This window comes from Parasteatoda tepidariorum, chromosome 6 (assembly GCF_043381705.1).
Source record: "Parasteatoda tepidariorum isolate YZ-2023 chromosome 6, CAS_Ptep_4.0, whole genome shotgun sequence".
Taxonomy (NCBI): domain Eukaryota; kingdom Metazoa; phylum Arthropoda; class Arachnida; order Araneae; family Theridiidae; genus Parasteatoda; species Parasteatoda tepidariorum.
The window spans coordinates 4,480,462-4,501,123 of NC_092209.1; the positions used below are offsets into that span (position 1 = coordinate 4,480,462).

General features: G+C 31.8%; 1 protein-coding gene across 1 annotated transcript in view; it reads left to right on the forward strand.

Annotated features, from left to right (window-relative positions):
- Positions 1–20,662, forward strand: part of LOC107447628 (pleckstrin homology domain-containing family O member 1) — a 60,684-nt gene that overhangs the window by 13,823 nt on the left and 26,199 nt on the right. Inside the window, exons 2-4 of the mRNA XM_016062583.4 lie at positions 1,958–2,107; positions 11,296–11,430; positions 19,987–20,139. Coding sequence (XP_015918069.1) covers positions 1,958–2,107; positions 11,296–11,430; positions 19,987–20,139 — 438 coding nt within the window. The remainder of the gene's footprint in view (positions 1–1,957; positions 2,108–11,295; positions 11,431–19,986; positions 20,140–20,662) is intronic.

Sequence of the window (20,662 nt, forward strand, 5' to 3'; positions counted from 1 at the left end):
TGGAACATTTACCTAAGCGACTAACAAGGGAAACTAGGGAAGTGTGACTCGCCAATTTTGAAATAAATTAGTGGGATGTATGCCTTATGAGGAATAATTTTAGGGGGCAACATTCGTTTCGGCCCATAGAAGGTCCTGTAAGAGATAAAAAATAATTCAATCTATAGAAAAATCAGTATTTTATTACTTCAATGCAGACTATTAGTTATTGTAATTGTCTCATAATCCAATTAATTTGTAATTAATTGGATAATTAATTAATTTGCTAATTAATAAATTAATCAGAAAATTAATTAATTATTAATTAATTGTTAATTAATTATTAATTAATTAATTGATTTGCAATTACATACTCCAATTAATTTGGAAAGTTTTTTGAAAAAAAAAAAATTTAAAAATTTGATGTCAATTTTTTTTTTTAAATTAACCTAACAGGTTTTTCTGAAAAACTACAGATATATAAAATTTTCGAAATCAATTTTGACAATAAATATGCATTATATAGTACGTGAAAGTACCACAAAATTAATTGGAGTATGAGACAATTACAATAACTAATAGTCTGCATTGAAGTAATCAAATACCGAATTTTCTACATATTGAATTATTTTTTATCTCTCACAGGACCTTCTACGGGCCGAAAAGAATGTTAACTAGTTTATTAATTAGCAAATTAATTAATTATCCAATTAATTACAAATTAGTTGGATTATGAGACAATTACAATAATAGTCAGCATTGAAGTAATAAAATACCGATTTTTCTATAGATTGAATTATTTTTCATCTCTCATAACACCCTCTATGGGCCGAAACGAATGTTGCCCCCTAAAATTATTTCTCATAAGGCATACATCCCACTACTTTATTTCAAAATTGGCGAGTCACACTTCCCTAGTTTCACTTGTAAGTGATTGTCAACATCCACCCATTTCGGACATGTCAGTCACATGTATTCTCTGAAAAATAATAAGTAGAAGCAGTCACAAAGTATTAAAAAATTTCAAAGTTTTTTTTTTCTTTTTGCTAAAATTATGGGATATTCTTGAAATTTTAAATGATCTGGATAAACACCAAAGAAAAAATTATCAATAAACGAGATTGGTGTTAAAAGTCATTGAAAGTTTTCCAAAAATGTTAGTGAAAATTGCATCGTTATGAGTTTATAGTTGTTGAAATGTTAATTTTGAACATAGCTCGAATTGCACATTTAATAAAAAGGTCATTTTCTTCAAATGCGTAACCCAAAACCGTCATTGAAAAAGTAGACACAACTTAGAAACGCTTGTTTAAAAAATAGACATAAAAATTGAATTGCGTGTTTTAAAAAATTGATATAGCAAAAATAAGCATTAAAAATGGGCAAGCTGTTAAACAAAAGAGATAACATTTAATTCCATTTTGATTCCTTTTTTAAACTATTTTTATGATTGTTGTGTTTAAAAGAAATAAGTATTGTGAAAAATAATTATTCAGAGTCGTGGTGGCTCAGGGAATAGAGCCTTCCAATGAGGTGAACCGGGTTCGAATCCTAGTGATGGCTTGTCGATATGAATCCATTCTAGACTAACAACGACCACAGTGGTGACGTAAAATATACTCAGTGTTAGACGGATCATGGGTCCCCTTGCCATCAGGCTAACCATGTGAAGCTTTCGTGGTTTTCCTATCCATGAAACGCAAATGCTGGTCAGTTCCATCAAAAAGTCCTCCATGGAGGCAACTTTCTCTCAACACTTGATCCAGGAATTCCCTTATCTTCTGGTTTGGGTTTAAAATGACAAGGCTACGGAGTTGAACATTAGTAGCCGTAAAATCTATAGTGGGTCTGCTGTTCAACGACGGTTATAAAATAAAAAATAAAAACTATTTAGAAAATGTTTCTGCATGTATCATCTAAAAATGATGTATATTGGTGTTCTTCAAGTACCACTTATAATTCCTCAATTTTGTTTCAGCATGATATTCCGGCGAGTGATTCCTTCGCTTGTCCACTCAGGAAAGGTTTTCTTCACAAACTGACCGGAAGGGGTTGGTTCTATTCCGGGACTTGGAAAAGTCGATACTGCGTCTTAGACGGATCGAAGTTTTATTTCTACGAGAAAGAAGTAATATTTCTTTTCATTTTACATTAATTTTGAAAGAAAAAAAAATCTCTTATGGCGGTTTTTTTTTAAGCTTCCTCACCAAAGAAGATGGAAAAACTACAGTTTAAAGATACATTTGAAATTTTTACTACATATATTGATTATATGAGCGAAAATGTTTGGACGATAAAAAAATAGCTAGCGTATTTAAAAAATATATATATATTAAGAATTTTTTAACAAAATTACCAATTTGGCATATATCTTTCATCACAAAAAAATAATAAAATCCTATTAGAAAATAAAAAAAATATTAAATTAAATAAATAACCTATATTTGAGGGAGCCTTAGACACTAAGCAAAGCTTTAATTTAAAACTAGTTGCACTATTAGAGTTAACTTATTGAACAAAAATGGCTGAACTTTGAAAGCGACAAATATTTTAAGTATATAAAAAAACATAATTTAAAATAATTAAATATTTAAAAAATCATAACTTAAAATTTATAAATTATTTAAAAGAATCATTAATCAAAAATTATTAAATATTTGAAAAAAAGAATGATATAAATATAATCATTATTTATAAATACAGGGATGCCACAGGCAACTATAAATATAAAAAGTGGTGGAAACTTGATTCACTTTTTTTATTTATTATTTCTTTAATTATTCAATCATAACTATCACTATGACTTTCATTTCATATAAATCTTTTTGAATATTTAAAATCTTATTTATTAAAACAAGAGTTAAGTTGGAATTTATAAATGTGGTTATCTAATTAAGTGTAAAAATTACATCAACCGCAAAATCTTTTGACTTTTTTTTGAAAAAGTAGTCCCTTTAAAAGGACGCTAGACTCTAATGGGTTTGTTTACGATAGGTGGGGAAAGAAAATGTTCAAGAAGCTTTAGCGCAAAGATCTTAGAACATACGTAGGCGGCTAGACTGTTTTATTCTTGACGACTCTCTTAAACTTATTTACCGACTTTTCTCTCCCCTTTTTTCTAATATCCATGCCTCGTCTTATTTTAGAAAATGGGTCATTATCGCCCAAGACACTTTTATTTTTTTCCCATTCCTGTTTAAAAAACTTTTATCACTTTCTACCCATCTCAGAATATTCTCCTATTAAATACAATGCTCCATCAATCATGAATAACATATGCATACCTGCCCACTATGGCAGTTAATAGTCTACATTCAAACTTCATTTTTTTGCAACAAGTATAATTAAATTTGATTTTAATTATATTTATTTCTGAATCTTTTAAAAATATTTATAACAGGCATGTTAATGATTGAGTAGCAAGCGTTTCCTAAATGTGTATTTAATGTTTGCTTACAATTTCAGTTCAATTGGCATTTCACTATTACCAGGAATGGCTCAGGGAATAGAGCTTTCGCCTTCTAATGAGGCGAACCGGGTTCAAATCCCAGTCGATGGCGAATTCTGCATCCGGCTTGCACCGACCACTGTGCTGACGGAAAATGTCCTCAGTGGTTGACAGATCATGGGTTAGAATCCCCTTTTCGTCTGGCTAACCATGGGAGGTTTTTTTGGCTTTCCCCATTAACGCAAATGCGGGTTAGTTCCATCAAAAAGTCCTCCACGAAGGCAAATTTTTCTCAACACTTAATTCAGGAGTTCCCTTGTCTTCTGAAGTGATTTAAAAATTAGAAGGCTACAGAGTTGATCATTAGTAGTCGTAAAACTAAAAAATAGTTCGGCTGTTCAACGACGGTTATAAAATAAAATAGTTTTAGAATGATTCTTTTATTATGCATTCTGCCAATTAGCCTTTCCTTATGAAGCAAATACTTTTTTATTCCAATTAATTTTTCTTTTTATATTAATGTTGCGCCGTAAACAAAAGATATGCGGGTGATTCAGAAGAAAAAAAAGAGAAAAATTCGTATTATTTACTCAGATTGGCACAGTTAGCGTAGATATGATTCATTTCCTTTTATTCTTGTTTATCGCTTTATTGCTCTGTCGTTGACCCTGCTGAATGACAGAATCGAAATATTTGTAATAAAATAAGCAGACATTCACACCAAACACGTAGTTTTGGCAGACGATAAAAGTAAAAAGAACACCCAAAAGTTCGCTTGACTATAATCCAACGTGACGATAATCGTTTATTGCTCTCTAATTAATCAACATAAGCATGCAAAAAATGTGGTTTATATACAGATTTCCAATTATTTAACCGATGAAAAGAAAACATGAAAATTCAAGTATTAATTTAAGTAACAAAATGAATTTTAAAAAATTTTAATTTTCATTACTGTAACGTTTAAAATAAAATATTGAAAATCGAATATTAAATTAAATCAATGCAAATTCTAAAACTTAATTCTATTGGGTCGTTCGGAAAGTTTAAGCAGGTTTTTGGAGCTATCTAAGGTGCGATAAAAATAATCAAATGGTATCAAAATTCATACTGTAGAAAATATTTTTCGTTTTTAAAAATGGATCATTAAAGTTTTTTGATCACCACAAAGATTTGGAAACTTATTCCATAAATAGTGGATGCATATTATCTAAATTAAAGTGGTAGCGAAATTAAGAAAACTTAAAATTGCTTTGACGAGTAGTTTGTTACCACTTGAATATTTTGACGGATGTTTAGCAATTGCGCCTGTCAAAAATCAGCAAGAATTTTTCGGATGACCTAATACTTACTGTATCGATAACAAAAATATGACAAATCGAATATTTAATTAGTGATTTATTTGCTACATATATTTGCGAGTCGTGATGGCTCAGGGGATAGAGAGTTCGCCTTCTAACGAAGTGACCCGGATTCAAATCCCCAGTTACAGCTGGTCGGTACGAATTCCGTTCCCTGGTAGCACCGACCACACTGTTGAGATAAAATATCCTCAGTGGTAAATGGATCATGAGTTAGAGTCCCCTAGCCGTCAGGCTAACCGTAGTTGGTTTCCGTGGTTTTCCCCTTCATCTAACGCAAATGCGGGTTAGTTCTCCCAATACTTGATTCAGGTGTTCGCTTGTCTTCTGGAATAGGTTCAAATTTACAAGGCTACGGTGTTGAACATTAAAAGACGTAAACCCAAATTAGGGTCGGCTGTTCGACTACGGTTATAAAATAAAATTATATATATTTGCGTGCTCAATTTAGGCTTACAAGCCTTTATCAAGTAGAAGGACAGCACGAAGATGCATCCAGATACGAACACGCTACCTCTACGCTTCGCACAACGTTTTGCGGGGGATACTGCATGGACCGGCAGACCCTTTAAATTAATGAAATAAATGATAGAAATTTTTAAATTCACTGTAGCACTGGTGCACCAAAAAATTTATATCAAATTTAAATAACAGAGTGAACAAAAGATAAATTAGTTTAATTTACATTTTATGGACAAAAAGAAAACATTAAGAACTGAATATTAAATTAAAATAATAAACTGTTAAAATTAGAAGTTTTTAAAATTGAATTTTATTTACCATTCCAATAAAAAAAATGACTAATCAAATATTAAATAAAAATGAAAAATATTTTAATTGTATCAGTTAAGAAAAAAATCGTATACACCATTTAAATAATAGAGTGACCAACGGAAAGTTTTCAAAATTTTGTTTTCATTCTGCCAATAAAAATGAAGCATAGAAAATTGAATATTAAAATGATAAATTGGATAAATGTAGTTTTCAAAATTAAATTTTTTTATTGTATTGATGTAAGAAAAAATACAAAAAGATTTTTTCTTAAATTTTAAAATCTCCTTACTGTATGGATAAAAGAAAATCAAATGCCATATTAAAATAATTCAGTAAGCAAAGAAAAGTCTTAAAATTTAATTTTGTAACCATAAGAAGAAAGAATTTAAAATTGAATATTAAACTAAAATAATAAATTAAATTAAAGTAATTTACGAAATCTTATTTTAATTATCATACCGATGAAAAGATTAAGACTCAAATACTGAATTAAAATAATTGGAATTAACGAACGTGTTTTTAAATTAAATGTTCATTGCAACATAGAAAACTGAATATTAAGTTAAAATAATAAATTTAAAAGACATTTAAAAAATTAGTTTCCATTATATTACAGATTAAACTGGGCCTTAATTAAAACAATAATTTGAATAAAATGAATTTAGAAATAATGAAATTTCAATAAACAATATCATTTTTTTTCTCTCTTCAAATCATTGGATTAGAATGAGTAGAATCGTTGATAGAAAAGAAATTGCTTAAATTCATTTCTACGAATACGAATAAAAGCATGCAACTATCTTTCACGCACAAGAAAACTCTTTAATTTTGATAATTAGAGCATCAATAAACGCTTTCGCTGTTTTGAAATATAACCATGCAATTAAAAGTAAGTTTTTTTCTTCAATATAGAAATCATTATCAACCATGCGAGTTTGTTTTGTTAGAATGCCAATTAATTTCCTCAGCAAAACAAGAGTATTGTTTTATCGTGTTTGTCTGGCAATCAGAAAAAAGGGGTTGTATTTGATTAACGAAAGTCCTGTATGAAGTAAAAATAAGGATTGATTATAAATCAAGCAAACAAAAATTCGCAAGATTAGACATATTTTCGAAATTTTATATAATTCAGCATTTTCTTTCCCCGTTTCTTACATTAAGAATCTCCAACTGCAGTTAGAACATTTTAAATATTAGAAGCGACTCTAGACAGAGATGAAAGAGAAGATAAATTAACGCGCTTTCTTTCCTCTTTCTTCCCGTTGTAAGAGCATGCGTTCAGTACAGTTAAAAGGCTGCCCCGTAGAAAATATATCACAACTTAGTGCTGCACTTTTTTAATATTAAATACTCCGTCGTTTTTAAGACCTCTTTCTAAATTTATTGCTGGTGAATTCATATTAGAGTTGTTAATAATTGGGTACCTGCAAGTGACGACACGCGTGGTTGTCGAACTTGATTGGCTAATCAGTTTCGTCACCCAAGCATGACGTCGCTTGCCGGTACCCAATTAAATTTGATCCGAAAATTAATTCAGCATGATAACAAAGCCCAATAACTGTAACGATAACACGTCATCTTGTTTATACACAACCATCTGATTTCAGCGGTCTTCTTCTTCTCGAGATGCAGCTCGGTGGATATTTGTTAAGGGACTTTTTCCATCACTTCAAGTTTTTTAATTCTCACCAGGAGAGAAACTTTCCCTTTTCTCTGTATTGTCTATTCTCAGACAGTATTTTCTGGAAAATCTAAAATTAGAATGATAAATTTTCAAAAATAGTTGAGCATCCATTTAGATTTCAAATATGGCCCACTTAAGTGTCATGTGCTGTGATTACGTCTTGCAAATGAAATTAATTCATTGAATAGAGGTGTTAAGTCTAATTATTTCTTAAATCATTAAAATATAATTAAAAAAAGAGCATCGAATGGGTTAAGGCACGCGTTGCTCATGTTATCATTATTATCATCAATTATTATCTCTTTTGTGTTATATTTAATATTTCAATAAATAAGATTGATTTGAATGCTTGTCACATTAGTGATGGTTCACATGAATCGTATCAGATATCATTATTTCTGCCATTGAATGATACTTTCACTGATATTATCTTTCATGTTTGATGATTATAAATTGTTGCTTTTATCATTTGACATTATGATTGATTTGAAGATTAAACTATTTTCCATTCTTTTCATGGAAAATTATGTATAAAGTTTATTTTTGGCTTTAATGGGTTGAATACTTCGTTTTCTGAGCAAGATTCCCAATTGGTTAAGAAAATACGGTTATATTGGATTATCCAAAGGGGGATTCCTTGCAACATGTAACTTTTAGTAAATATTTATTATTTTTTACTATTTAATTTAATGAGTCGAAAAAAAGTTTGAATGGAAGGTATAAAATTTTTTACATCGTTTTAAAGGATGTCATTTTACAGGGCAAAATAGAAAATTTTGCTCGAAATCGGTAGAACATTCGATTCGCGACGTCGAATTCGATTTCTCAGGAACTATTTGACCGATTTCACTCAAATTTTGTCATTTAAAATTACATTCCTCAAAACGATAAAAAAATTTTACCTTACAATTCAAACTTTTTTTCGACTCATTAAATTAAATAATAAAAAATAATAAATATTTACTAAAAGTTATATTTTTCATGGAATTATCATTGGATGAAGAAATTTTANATTCGCGACATCGAATTCGATTTCTCAGGAACTATTTGACCGATTTCACTCAAATGTCGGATTTTGTCATTTAAAATTACATTCTTCAAAATGATAAAAAAATGTTACCTTACAATTCAAAATTTTTTTCGGCTCATTAAATTAAATAATAAAAAATAATAAATATTTACTAAAAGTTATATTTTTCATGGAATTATCATTGGATGAAGCAATTTTACAATGTGCGCAAAAATTTTTCAATTCGCCTAAGAAATTCTAGTGATATGGCGAAATACGCAACAATAAAATTAGCAATAAGGAGTCCAAACTTCGGACCCCTCTTCTTACCAAATTGCAGCTACCGCCTATATTTTGGGGGGTCCGAATCTTAGAGAAAAGGTATGTTTTTTCAGAGAAAGTACGTTTTTGTGAGTGATTTATCGTAACTTAGAATATCGTTTGTACTAATCATTAGCATATTTGAGGTGACCCCCTGAAACCATTAAGATTGAGTCCTAGAACGTGAAGATCCGATCAAATACATTTATTCAAAGTGGTCCGTTTCTTATTATGTGTGAGCACTGCACATTCAGACAAAAAGTAAACTAAACTAAAATTATCATTTTGAAAAACATCTGTAGTTTTTGGTGTTGACAGATTTTCCAGCGTTTACTGCAGTTTTCCATTTTAAGCACCAGTCTTCTATTTCATATACACTGAGTGGCCAAATTATTATGACCACCTCTTCAGTACGCTGTTGGGCCACCTTTTGCTCATATTACTGCCTTAATTCGTCTGGGCATGGATTCTATGAGATGTTAGTAGCAGGTAGAAGGTATGCCAGACCATGCTCTCTGAAGTGCACTTGCCAATAACGGCAAATTTCATGGTACTGGATCCATCTGTCTGAGCTCCCTTTCAATTTCATCCCACAAATTCTCAATTGGATTGAGATCTGGGGATTGTGCTAGCCAACGAAGCAAGTTAAATTCTCCGTCATGCTCTTCGAACCATCTGAGGACAATGCCAGCTTTATGACAAGGAATGTTGTCCTGCTGGAAGTATCCATCCCCGCCAGACTACACCATTGACATAAACGGATGTACTTGATCTGCGATGATACTTAAATACCCTTGGTCATTAAGGCGTTGCGGTACAGGAATTAAAGGACCCATACAATACCAAGAGAACATTCTCCATACCATAACGTTGCCACCACCAGCTTGAAGTGTCGTGGCAATGCAGTTGGGGTCCATGCTTTCGTGCTGTTTTCTCCATATTCTCATCCTGCCATCGGCGCGATGCATTTGAAATCGTGATTCATCGGTCCACACTTCCAGTCATCTACTGTCCAATGTTTGTGCTCCTTTGCAAATTAAGGACGTCTGCGCTTATTTCAAGCAGACAGCAGAGGATTACGAACAGGTCGTCTCCTTCCATACCCTATACGGCGCAATGTGCGTCGAACAATCCGTTCAGAGACGTTCACAGTTGCTCCTTGATTCATATCACTTGCAATTTGTCGCACTGTTGCTCTCCTGTTGCGCTGCACAGCCCTGGCCAGCCTTCTCTATGATCGAGCATTCAGTACCCTGTGACGACCACAAGTCTGACGTTGAGACCAGGTTTTTTGCTTGATTGTCTATTCTTTGTACACATTAACAATAACAACTGCTGCTCTAGAACACTTCACAAGTGCAGCCGTTTTGCTGATACTCGTCCCGACACATCTCGCACCCACAATCATTCCACGTTGAAATTCAGTTAAATCACTTTTTTTCCCATATCTGAGCAAGCAACACAGTATAACTGATGATTCACTTGCTCAGCATTCCCGTGTTATAGTTATCTTGCCCTCTAGCGGCAGCGCTGTGACGCAATAACTCATTTGCATAAAACTCTGAGGTGGTCATAATAATTTGGCCACTCGGTGTATATGGTCCTGTAGTTTTTGAGGAGCATGATTTAGGTTTCTGGATTTAATAATAATACCGGTGTCATCTGCGTAATAGGCTGTTATGCTGTTATAATCGGCTTTGTTTATAGGAAAATCATAAGTGTATAATATGTATAAAATCGGTCCCAGAATGCTGCCCTGAGGTACTCCGGCTGTGATGTTTCTCTTTGAAGATTTTTTGTTTTTGATGGTGACTTGAAATGTTCTATTAGAAAGATAACAGGATAGGAGTTTGATTGTGCCGGGTGGAAAATTTAGCCGTATGAGTTTATATATTGTGCCAGTGTGCCATACTTTATCAAATGCTTTGGTCATCAGGAAGGCTATTGTTTCTTTATTTATGATTGCTCTGGTTTGGCGAGCTAGAATTTTCAGGCACATATACTTTCTTTGTAAAATAATTTTTAGTGGTGGTTACTCATAAAATATTGACATTTGTTTTATTTTCGTTATCATTTTTTAAAATTTTTAAGGCCAGCGATAACCCAGTTTTTGTAAAATATTTCAACATTCTAAAACGCTCTAAAAATAATTTTTTTAAATGCCTACAGCTCTGTTAAATATTTTGTAAAAAGTGTAGCAATTGGCATGCCTGAATATATATAACGATTTTTAATGTTCTTTTCACTAGTCTAATCTTGCATTGGCTCAAAACATTCAAATGTAAGAAATTATTTTTGTGATAAGCTCTAACATTTATACAGTAGTTATAAAAATGCTTCGAGTAATATTTTTGTTCACATAATTTTAAATATTTGCTTGAATAATTTCAACAACATATAAGATTTCTTGGACATCTCGATTGATTGAATCATATTAGTCAAGTGATTAAGTTCAATCTCTGTCTTGGATATCTCTATAGATTGAATTATACTAGTTAAGTGTTCTGTGTTTAAAATCTCTATTGATGAATTATATTATACAAGTTATAGAGTTCAACCTCTGTCTTAGATATCGCTATTGATTGAATTATACTCCGATTGAATAATACTAGATTAATTGAATCATAGTACCTCTTGCTTGAACATCCCTAATAGACTAAATCAATATTATTAATTATTTTGACTCTGTTGTGAATAATATTTTCTTCTTTTTTTATAGCAAAGTAAAGGGAGTGAAAAGAGTTGTGGAGTTCTCAACCTGGATTACTATGATTTGTGTGAAGAGAACAAGACCAAAGACAAAAAGAATCCCCACGTCTTCGTTATCGGTACGTCAGTCAAAGGATTATTCGACGTAAGTACTTTTGCTCATTTTACAGTGAAACCTCAGATCACTTCTGTGGAGCGACCTCCTCTATTTGCGACCACTTTTGAGAGGCACGGAATTTTTTTCCATAAACTTTGTGTTGAAGAAAACCTTTAGGAGAGACCATCAAAACCTCTCCCAGTGACCGGACAAACCTCTGCACCAAATGCGGAAAAGGTCATATAAGGAAAAGCAAAAAAATATCAAAACAAAAAATAGTAGCAAAACAAATAAGAGAAGATTAAAATGTATTTAAAATATTTGTGTGAGTCTCTTATTTAGAGAGCTCTTTTTGAGGATGACAACCTCACGTTGCAGTGAGATTGCACTAAAGACTATCAATGATTGACTTTGAATGAGTTGAAAAGTTAATTTTTTTTTAAAAAAAGCTAACTACTTTTTATGATATAAAATGAAATGGAAACATAAAACATAATTGTTTATTTTTTTAAAAATAATTTTATAAATTGTAATTGGTAAATTTGTTTATGCACATAATTATATCAGCAGGGAACATTTTTATCGACTCTAAATTTTATTCATAGACCCGGTTTTCATGACGGTAACACAAGTTGCATTTCCTCACTAAGAAAATGACACTGACAAAAATTTGAAGTCAATGAAGGAAACCCTCAAGAACGACCCTCCTTCATTAACCTCTTAACGCACAGGCCAAAAAAAAAATCACTTTTTTAAATGTAAAAAAACACACTTTAGAACATTGTCTTTTCTTTTGGCAGACAATTTTGATTTACTGCGCTTTTGTTCCATGGAAAAAGGTTGTAGGCGGAGATGCCAACTGCTCCGGACACGCCAAATAACAAAAAAAAGAAAAATAAATAAATAAATAAAATAAACGATAAATAACTACAAAGTAAATTTTGCAAATCTTTGACTATTTTTGTTTGCTTTTTAAAAGGTATAGCATGACTAAAGTACTTTCTTTCTTTATTTATAAAAAATTGGGCACCTGGGCAGCGCAGAAGGCCTATATCCCATACATCGTGAAATAGTATAAAAAGTTAAAATAAAAGACAGTTTGAGTTCAGCAGTCTATGGGGTGGCTGTTACAAGGAGACAAGCACCTTTCTTGTATAACTGAAAGAAAATGAAAATAATAAGAGCAACTTGCTGTAATCTGTGGATGGCTGTAGTTTGATTGTCAACGTGAAGTAACATAGGTCAGGATTTCAGTATTGGTAAAGTGTTTGATGCTGTGGATTATTGGTACTTTGGATTATTGTTGTAGACTATAGATGCTGGAATTGAAGACCATTATTTGTGCTGATAGCATACCTGCCAACTCTTCCGGATTTTCCGGAAGATTTTATTTTCATATTTAAAGTGGTAGTAATTATATACTATTTTTACTTTTATAAACTTAATTTTTAAATGATTTTGATCACCACTATTCTTACAAAAATTAAGCACATATATTAATATGCGTTACTATCGGGGTTGTCAACTTAAGTTTTCTCAAATACAACGCATTTGTTTGCTTAAAATTGAAGTTTTAATTCCATTTTAATACCACTGGGGAAAATGATAATGGAAGGGATTAAAAGTTGGCAGGTATGTGATAGTCTTGACTAAAGTACTATTAAGTGGCGAATTATATAAGCCTATGAATTATTTAGAAATAGGGGAGGATAAAAATCTGCAAAATTGAATTTATTAAACCAAGAATCACAATTGATTTGCTGTCCGGAGCAAATTCGCATCTCTGTATATTTTATTCTTGAATAAATAAGTGTTATAGCTTACAATCCTATGTAAATGATAAATATGAATAAATCTATTTTTTTTTCTTAGCTTTCACATTACTATTTTCAATTCTCGATTATTTTCGAGTGTGAAAAATTATAGCAGCATAAAATACAACGCCCCTCGAATTATCTCGAGTGTGCACTGTTAGGCCTGTTTAGCGAGCTCGAATTAACTCGAGGGCACAAGTTAAGGGGTTAACGATTATTTGACTGTGGAACAGAGAGTGGTCACTCCAGAGAGGTTTCATTGTATTTATTTTCATTAACTAATTATCAACATAGTGGATTAAAGACGTCAATAGTGCACTTCCATAGCCTTCTAGTTTTAAGCACAACTCTTAAGATTAAAATAGTTCGAAGGCAAATTTCTCCCATTACTTGATCTCTTGTGTTCTGGACTGGGTTTAAAATGACAAGGGTGTTGGACATTAGTAGTCTAAAACCCAAAAAATATTGTTGGCATTTCAACGACGGTTATGAAATAAAATAAAGCGACGATATAAACTTAAATAAAAATATATATACGAAAGGCTTAAAATTCGGTTCAAGTGGCTAAAAAAGTGAAAATAATTTCTGCTTACAACTGTCTGAGATTTTTATAAACCAGAAAAAAATACGAAACGGGCAGTAAAATCATTTTCTCTCTAGTTTATTTTCGAATGTCCATGACTTCTAACTTCCAGTTTACGATAAAACACCTAAAAAAAGATTTTTATACTTTGAAAACTTATACCAGTATGTGAAACTAAATAAATTTTTTATTAAATATAGTTTCCATTGAAACTTATGTGGATAAAATATATCAAGTTCAACTATCAAGACATGCCATTAATTAGCATGAGTCACGTAAAAAGTATAACGTAACTTTAGTCAACATGCCCTTCCTGAGTGGCTGATAGCATTTAACCCTTTCGCGCCGCCTGTCACAAATACGTGCCAGCATAAAACCGTATCAATCAGGATAAAAAGATAAAACTGGTAATCAAAGTATTTCTTTAGCAGTTTATTTGTGGGCGGAGTTATAATTGTTTGATTTATTTAATTCACCATTACTTTGTTCAAAATAAAACTATTTAGTTACACTTTGAATTAACATTGATTATATCCAAATATAATACCAATACTAAGTAACATCTTTAACGTCTACTTCAACCACTGCTATTTTCCTGATTGCTGGAAAAAATGAGATGTAATTCTCTTTCAAAGCTTGATCTAGCAAATTCAAAGCTTGATCTAGCAAATAAAAGAACTATCTATATACAAGCGATTCGACCAATTCTTACGTATGCTTGCCCAGCCCTCACTACTATAAGCAACAACCTAAAAAAGAAGCTATCTACAACTGAAGGTAAATTTGTACGCACAATGACTGGCGCCCCAAGGGCGATTAGCAATAGATTACTCAGAAAAGACTTAAACATTGATGATATCAATTGCTTTATAGCCAAATTGACCACAAAATTTTATAGTGACGCAAAAACATGCACCACATCAGATTTCAATAAATTGTTCGATATTGATATAATCCGTGATAATTCGAATTTCAGCCCAATTACCGCCTTTTTATGCTCAGACTGCATACTACCAAAAAACTACTAACTTCATCATACAACTCTACTCAAGGGGATCTCCCCATTCCAAAGATGATTTTCACTTCAAAACAAAAGATTTACTTCCTTAAGGACTTGATTTGTCGTTACAACATACTACAACTTCAAAGATATTTAGGACCTCCTAGAATACGACAAAACAGAATCGATGAATCGGTTAGTGGTGCTTCGCGCCCAAACGCCGAGATATCCCCAATATCCAGCATTGATTATGATTAAACTGACAATAATTAAAGTCAAAGCAAAGTAAGTCTCTCTCAATGAGTTATTTTCACCTCCTTCTAATTTGACAGTAATTCGAGGTAGGAAGGGGGAAGGATTTATAGCGTAAAGTTAGGTTTTAACACGTTGAATGCCATGCTAATTTTACATGGTTTGCCCATCTGCCCAAACGGTAAATAACTACTAACTAAATTAAAAATATTAGACAGATTATGCTAATTTATAAGAGGCTTATCAAGTCCTAGTGTTTAGATTTTACTGGGCACCTGGACCGCGAAGCTGCCCCTATCCCATTCATCTGGAGAATGTTAGATAATTTTGCTACCATTTAAAAAAGGTCATCGCGAAGGAGCTTTACTTTATTGAAATTACCTTCATTTGCAGGCTTGTGTACTCAATTTAGGCTTATAAGCCTTTTTGAAGAAGCTTATCAAATAAAGTTATGAATTATATAATACTACGAATTGTTTAGAAATAGTGGTGGATAAAAATCTACTAAATTGAATTTATTAAACCAAGAATCACAAATAATAAACTAGCACTCGAAAATATTGATTCGCTGTCCGGAGCAAGTTGACATTTCTGCTAATAGACAGACTGAACGCTCTGCACCGCGAAGCCTGGCTACCGGGGGGGGGGGAAGCGNGGGGGGGGGGGAAGCGAGGGAGTCATCTCCTTATTCGTAAATTATTTTTTCACTTGTACATATGTTATTTTTGTACATATGTTTGTATGTAAAAAAAGACTTTTGTAGTTTTAAAACCTCTACCAGTATGTGAAACTAAATAAATATTTTATTAAATATTTTTTCCCTCGCACCTTGTACATCAGTGAATCTACTTCAAATTGTCAAGACATGCTAATAAATAGCATGGGAAGCGTAAAAAATAGAAAGCAACTTCAATCAACATGCTCTTCATGAGTGACTGATAACATTTAAATCGGAGTACCTCTCCCTGTGGGTTATTTTCACCTTCATCTAACTTGATAATAATTAGATGTAGGAAGGGGGGAGGGAGGATTTATAGCTAAAAGTTAGGTTTTAATTGAGTGAAAAGATTAATTTCGTGTAAGAACGAAGTCTGAAATATGTATAAATAATAAATGAAAAGAAGTAGTAATCGAAAAACATACGTACACGTGAAAAATAGTTTACAAATAAGGGGATGACTCCCTCGCTTCCCACCCGGTAGCCGGGCTTCGCTGGTGCAGAATGCACAGTTTGTCTAATAGTCCTAGTTGTGCGACTTAGGTGGTAAGTGACCCCTATCCTAACCATCAAAAATTTGGGTTTTGTTTGCATTGAGTCTTTGTGGTTAGCTGGCAGTGGGGTTTACTTTAAGCACTTTGCTTGAGCAACTACAGATGAATGATAATAATAAATCGGCTTGCTCTAAACTATGTTTGATTCAAAATTTTAGTTGTTGTTGTATGGTGAGTAAAAATGTATCAGCATGAGAATACGCCTTGAATATTCATTTTTCAGACAATATTTACAGTTGGGNCATTGAGTCTTTGTGGTTAGCTGGCAGTGGGGTTTACTTTAAGCACTTTGCTTGAGCAACTACAGATGAATGATAATAATAAATCGGCTTGCTCTAAACTATGTTTGATTCAAAATTTTAGTTGTTGTTGTAGGGTGAGTAAAAATGTATCAGCATGAGAATACGCCTTGAATATTCATTTTTCAGACAAGATTTACAGTTGGGAAATGTTATTTGTTTTGATAGTTGTGATATGAGGCCTTGGAGAGTTTGTCTAATTGAATTTAAACTGTATAAAATATCTGGGCACCTAAGGCCGCTTGCGACCCTTTTCCCATTCATCTTTAGCTTGATCTTTGTGGTGTTTCGATGAGGTTGTGGAATGCAAATGAAGTGAAGGAGTATTCGTGTGGATCATTGAGGTTCTGACTGTGTAGTTAGAAATAGTACTGTGATAAGACTATATTGTGAGAGTATGAACTTTTGCTAAGCTGATATGATGAAAATGAGGTTATGTATATGCTATAGATGAGTTCGTCTAATTTCAGATACAGAGTCGTCTTAACTTCAAAGTGGTAGTATTAATATTTCAATAAATTAGAATTGGCAAACTTTTTGGAGTTACATGACAATTGGTCCTACTCATAAGTTTTAAGAAAAATTTTATTTGATTTAAAAATTCCGTCTCTAGTTCACAACCACCGGAAAAAATAATTAGTAGAAAATTTACATGTTCGAAGAAATGACCAACAACTATTGACAGTTAGTTTCCATCGTAGGAAACAGGCTTTTAAATGCAGTATAACCTTGAATGTGTCTTGCTAAACAAAGTTATTTATTTCTTCGGAAACGAACTAGGAAGAAAATGATTTTAATACCAGTTTTATATCTTTTCCGGCTGCCAAATTTCTACTCGTTTTGTAAAAATTTATTCTAGTGGTAGCTATGTCTATGTTTTTAATGTATTATTTTTCATTCATTTAAATTTATTTTCCACACCACTACACATAAATAATTTAAAAGTTCATATGCAACTCCATTTTGTTTCAAAAGTTTCATTGTTAGGCTTTCAAAATGTTGGCAAAGTTACCAAAAATTCTGAAAGTTTTGATTTTTAATTATCTACCACTCAATTAAAAATTTGGTAAAAAACGTAGTAGTTGGCAGGCCTGCATGATAAATGTTATTTTCAAATGAATTTCACTAACTTTTAATCCTTTCGAGGATAATTTACCCCAGTGGTAGTAAAATGGAATATAAATTACAATTTCAGGCAGAAACAGACGCTGTATTTTGAGCAAGCTTATGCGGACTACTTCCACTGTATCATACGTGCCAACTTTTAATCCCTTCCGTTATCATTTTTCCCAGTGGTATTAAAATGGAATTAAAACTTCAATTTTAAGCAAACAAATACGTTGTATTTGAGAAANAGTTGGCAGGCCTGCATGATAAATGTTATTTTCAAATGAATTTCATACCTGCCAACTTTTAATCCTTTCGAGGATGATTTACCCCAGTGGTAGTAAAATGGAATATAAATTACAATTTCAGGCAGAAACAGACGCTGTATTTTGAGCAAGCTTATGCGGACTACTTCCACTGTATCATACCTGAAAACTTTTAATCCCTTCCGTTATCATTTTTCCCAGTGGTATTAAAATGGAATTAAATCTTCAATTTTAAGCAAACAAATACGTTGGATTTGAGAAAACTTAAATTGACAACCATGATTGCCCTGGATTAAAGTTGTGAGAAGATGCAGCACGTCTTGGTCCTTCAGCAAGTCTTTAAGTTCACTGATGAGGCTAACAAGTCTGTGGGCTGTAGAAGTAGGCGTGTCCTTGGTCGTTTTCTTCTTTCGACTGAGGCGGGTTGACAACCATGATAGTAACGCATATTAATATATGTGCTTAATTTTTGTAAGAATAGTGGTAATCAATATCATTTAAAAATTAAGATTATAAAAGAAAAAATAGTATATAATTACTACCACTTTAAATATGAAAATAAAATTTTCCGGAAAATCCGGAAGAGTTGGCAGGTATGCTGTATTACATATTAATAAAAGTAATTAATTTTTTTTAAAAATAGTGGTGAATCAAAAAGATTATAAATTAAGTTTATAAATGCAAGGAATATATAGAAAGCAAACATTTTACTACCACTTTACATACAGAAATAAAATTTTACGCCAAATGCGTAAAAGTCGACAGGTATGGATTTTAAAAATTCATAGTGTTTACTTACTTTTACTTTATTTATAAAAAATTGGGCACCTGGGCCGCGGAGTGTCCACTATCCCATACATCTAGAAATTTACATAAGTTTAAAGTGATAACATTTTGAATTTAGCAGTCGATGTGGTTGCTAATACAAAATTAGAAGCCCTTTGCTTGGGTAAATAAACATTTGAATATCGAAACTAAATTTACACATATAAATATATAAGCATATAAATATAAACATAATTTGAAATATATATACATAGGTTGACATAGATAAATATAGTAGATATAACATTTGAGAATTCATAGTGTTCTTTTTCTCTTTATTTAACTAAAATTGGGTGCCTGGGCCGCGCAGCGGCCCCTAACCCATTCATCATAAAGTATTTACAAGTTGAATTAAAAAACATCTTGAATTATGCAGCATTTAGGTAGCATTACAGAAGATCAAGCATATTTGCTTGATAAATTAAACATGATTTGATATTTAATATAAGTCATGATTTATGCAATAATCAGAAATTTTCGTGAATATAAAAAGCTCAATTGATATTTAAGCATTGATTGGTATTAAATTTGATGCAATCATAGGTTGTGATTAAAATATGAATTAAATTAATATATAAACAATTACAATTGATATTTTAGCATTGAATGGAATTTAAATTTGATGCATTCATAAGTTGTGATAAATTATGAGTAAAATTAGAATATATGCAAATGCGATTGACACTTTAGCATTGAATAAAGTTAGAATTGTGTAATTTTAAGTTGTAAAACAAATATAACATTATATGTAAAACAAATATGATAAATTTACAGAAGTTTTGTTTAATATTGGTGTCGCCATCTATCGGATACAGTTAATTCATAGTGTTATGTGGTTACTAATTATTAAGATACAAAATTTTTAAGTGGTGACTTGTTGATGTCGCTTCCAGCTCGTGAAAATCCAGAAGACAGATAAGTAGTTTACTGAAATTTTTCATAAAGCTTTAGATATACCTACAAAACAGTATTCAGCGGATTTACAGATTATGTACAGGTATTCAAGATATATCACTGAATTGGCCACTGATAACGATATCATACGAGAATGGTCAGACAAACGATTATAAGTATTATCGTTTCAGCGGCAGGCAGCGAACTAATTTATTCTAATTTTCACAAAGATCTTTGTGTTTATGACTTTCTTTTCCGATTTCTTTTCAATCCGAGTGTTTGTATCTTATAGAACCGTCACCAGTTTTCTGCAGAAACATCCGATGAAATGCAATCTTGGATACAATCGATACAAAATGCAATCGCGGAAGCCAGAGTCAACCGAACCAAGCCAGGAAGGAAGAAGCAAGATGGAAAGTCACCTGACCTCAGTTATTCGTCACAGGTGAGTAAAGCTGTTGCCATTTTACGTAATAAAAAATAATAATCCTTTTTTTTCTTCCAAATATATAAATATATATCGTCAGATAAATTAAAGGCCTAGGTCGAAAATCAGTGGTGCGTGAAGTTTTAAGTGAAGGTTGTTGCTTGACCGAATAATTTGAAACATTCGTTGACATACATTTTGAAAAAGAAAACTAGAAGTAGGTAAAAAAAAAAAATTATGATTGGTAAAACTTTATATTTAGTATATACACAAGTAACTCTTTGATTTTACTGTTAATAAAGATTAAGAATTAGCGCTTAAAAAATTAATAAAATTAAGAATTAAAGCTTAAAAATAAATAAAAATTAATAATTTACCTAATTATTTAAATTATTCATTTTGTGACTGAGATATACGATAAGATATACCTTCCCAGAGATAATATTTAAAGTGGTAGCTAAATAACAGTTAGGGTTAAACTTAATCTGTTTAATTTTGTCCTCTCTTTTCTGTATTAATAAGTACTATATATATATATAAT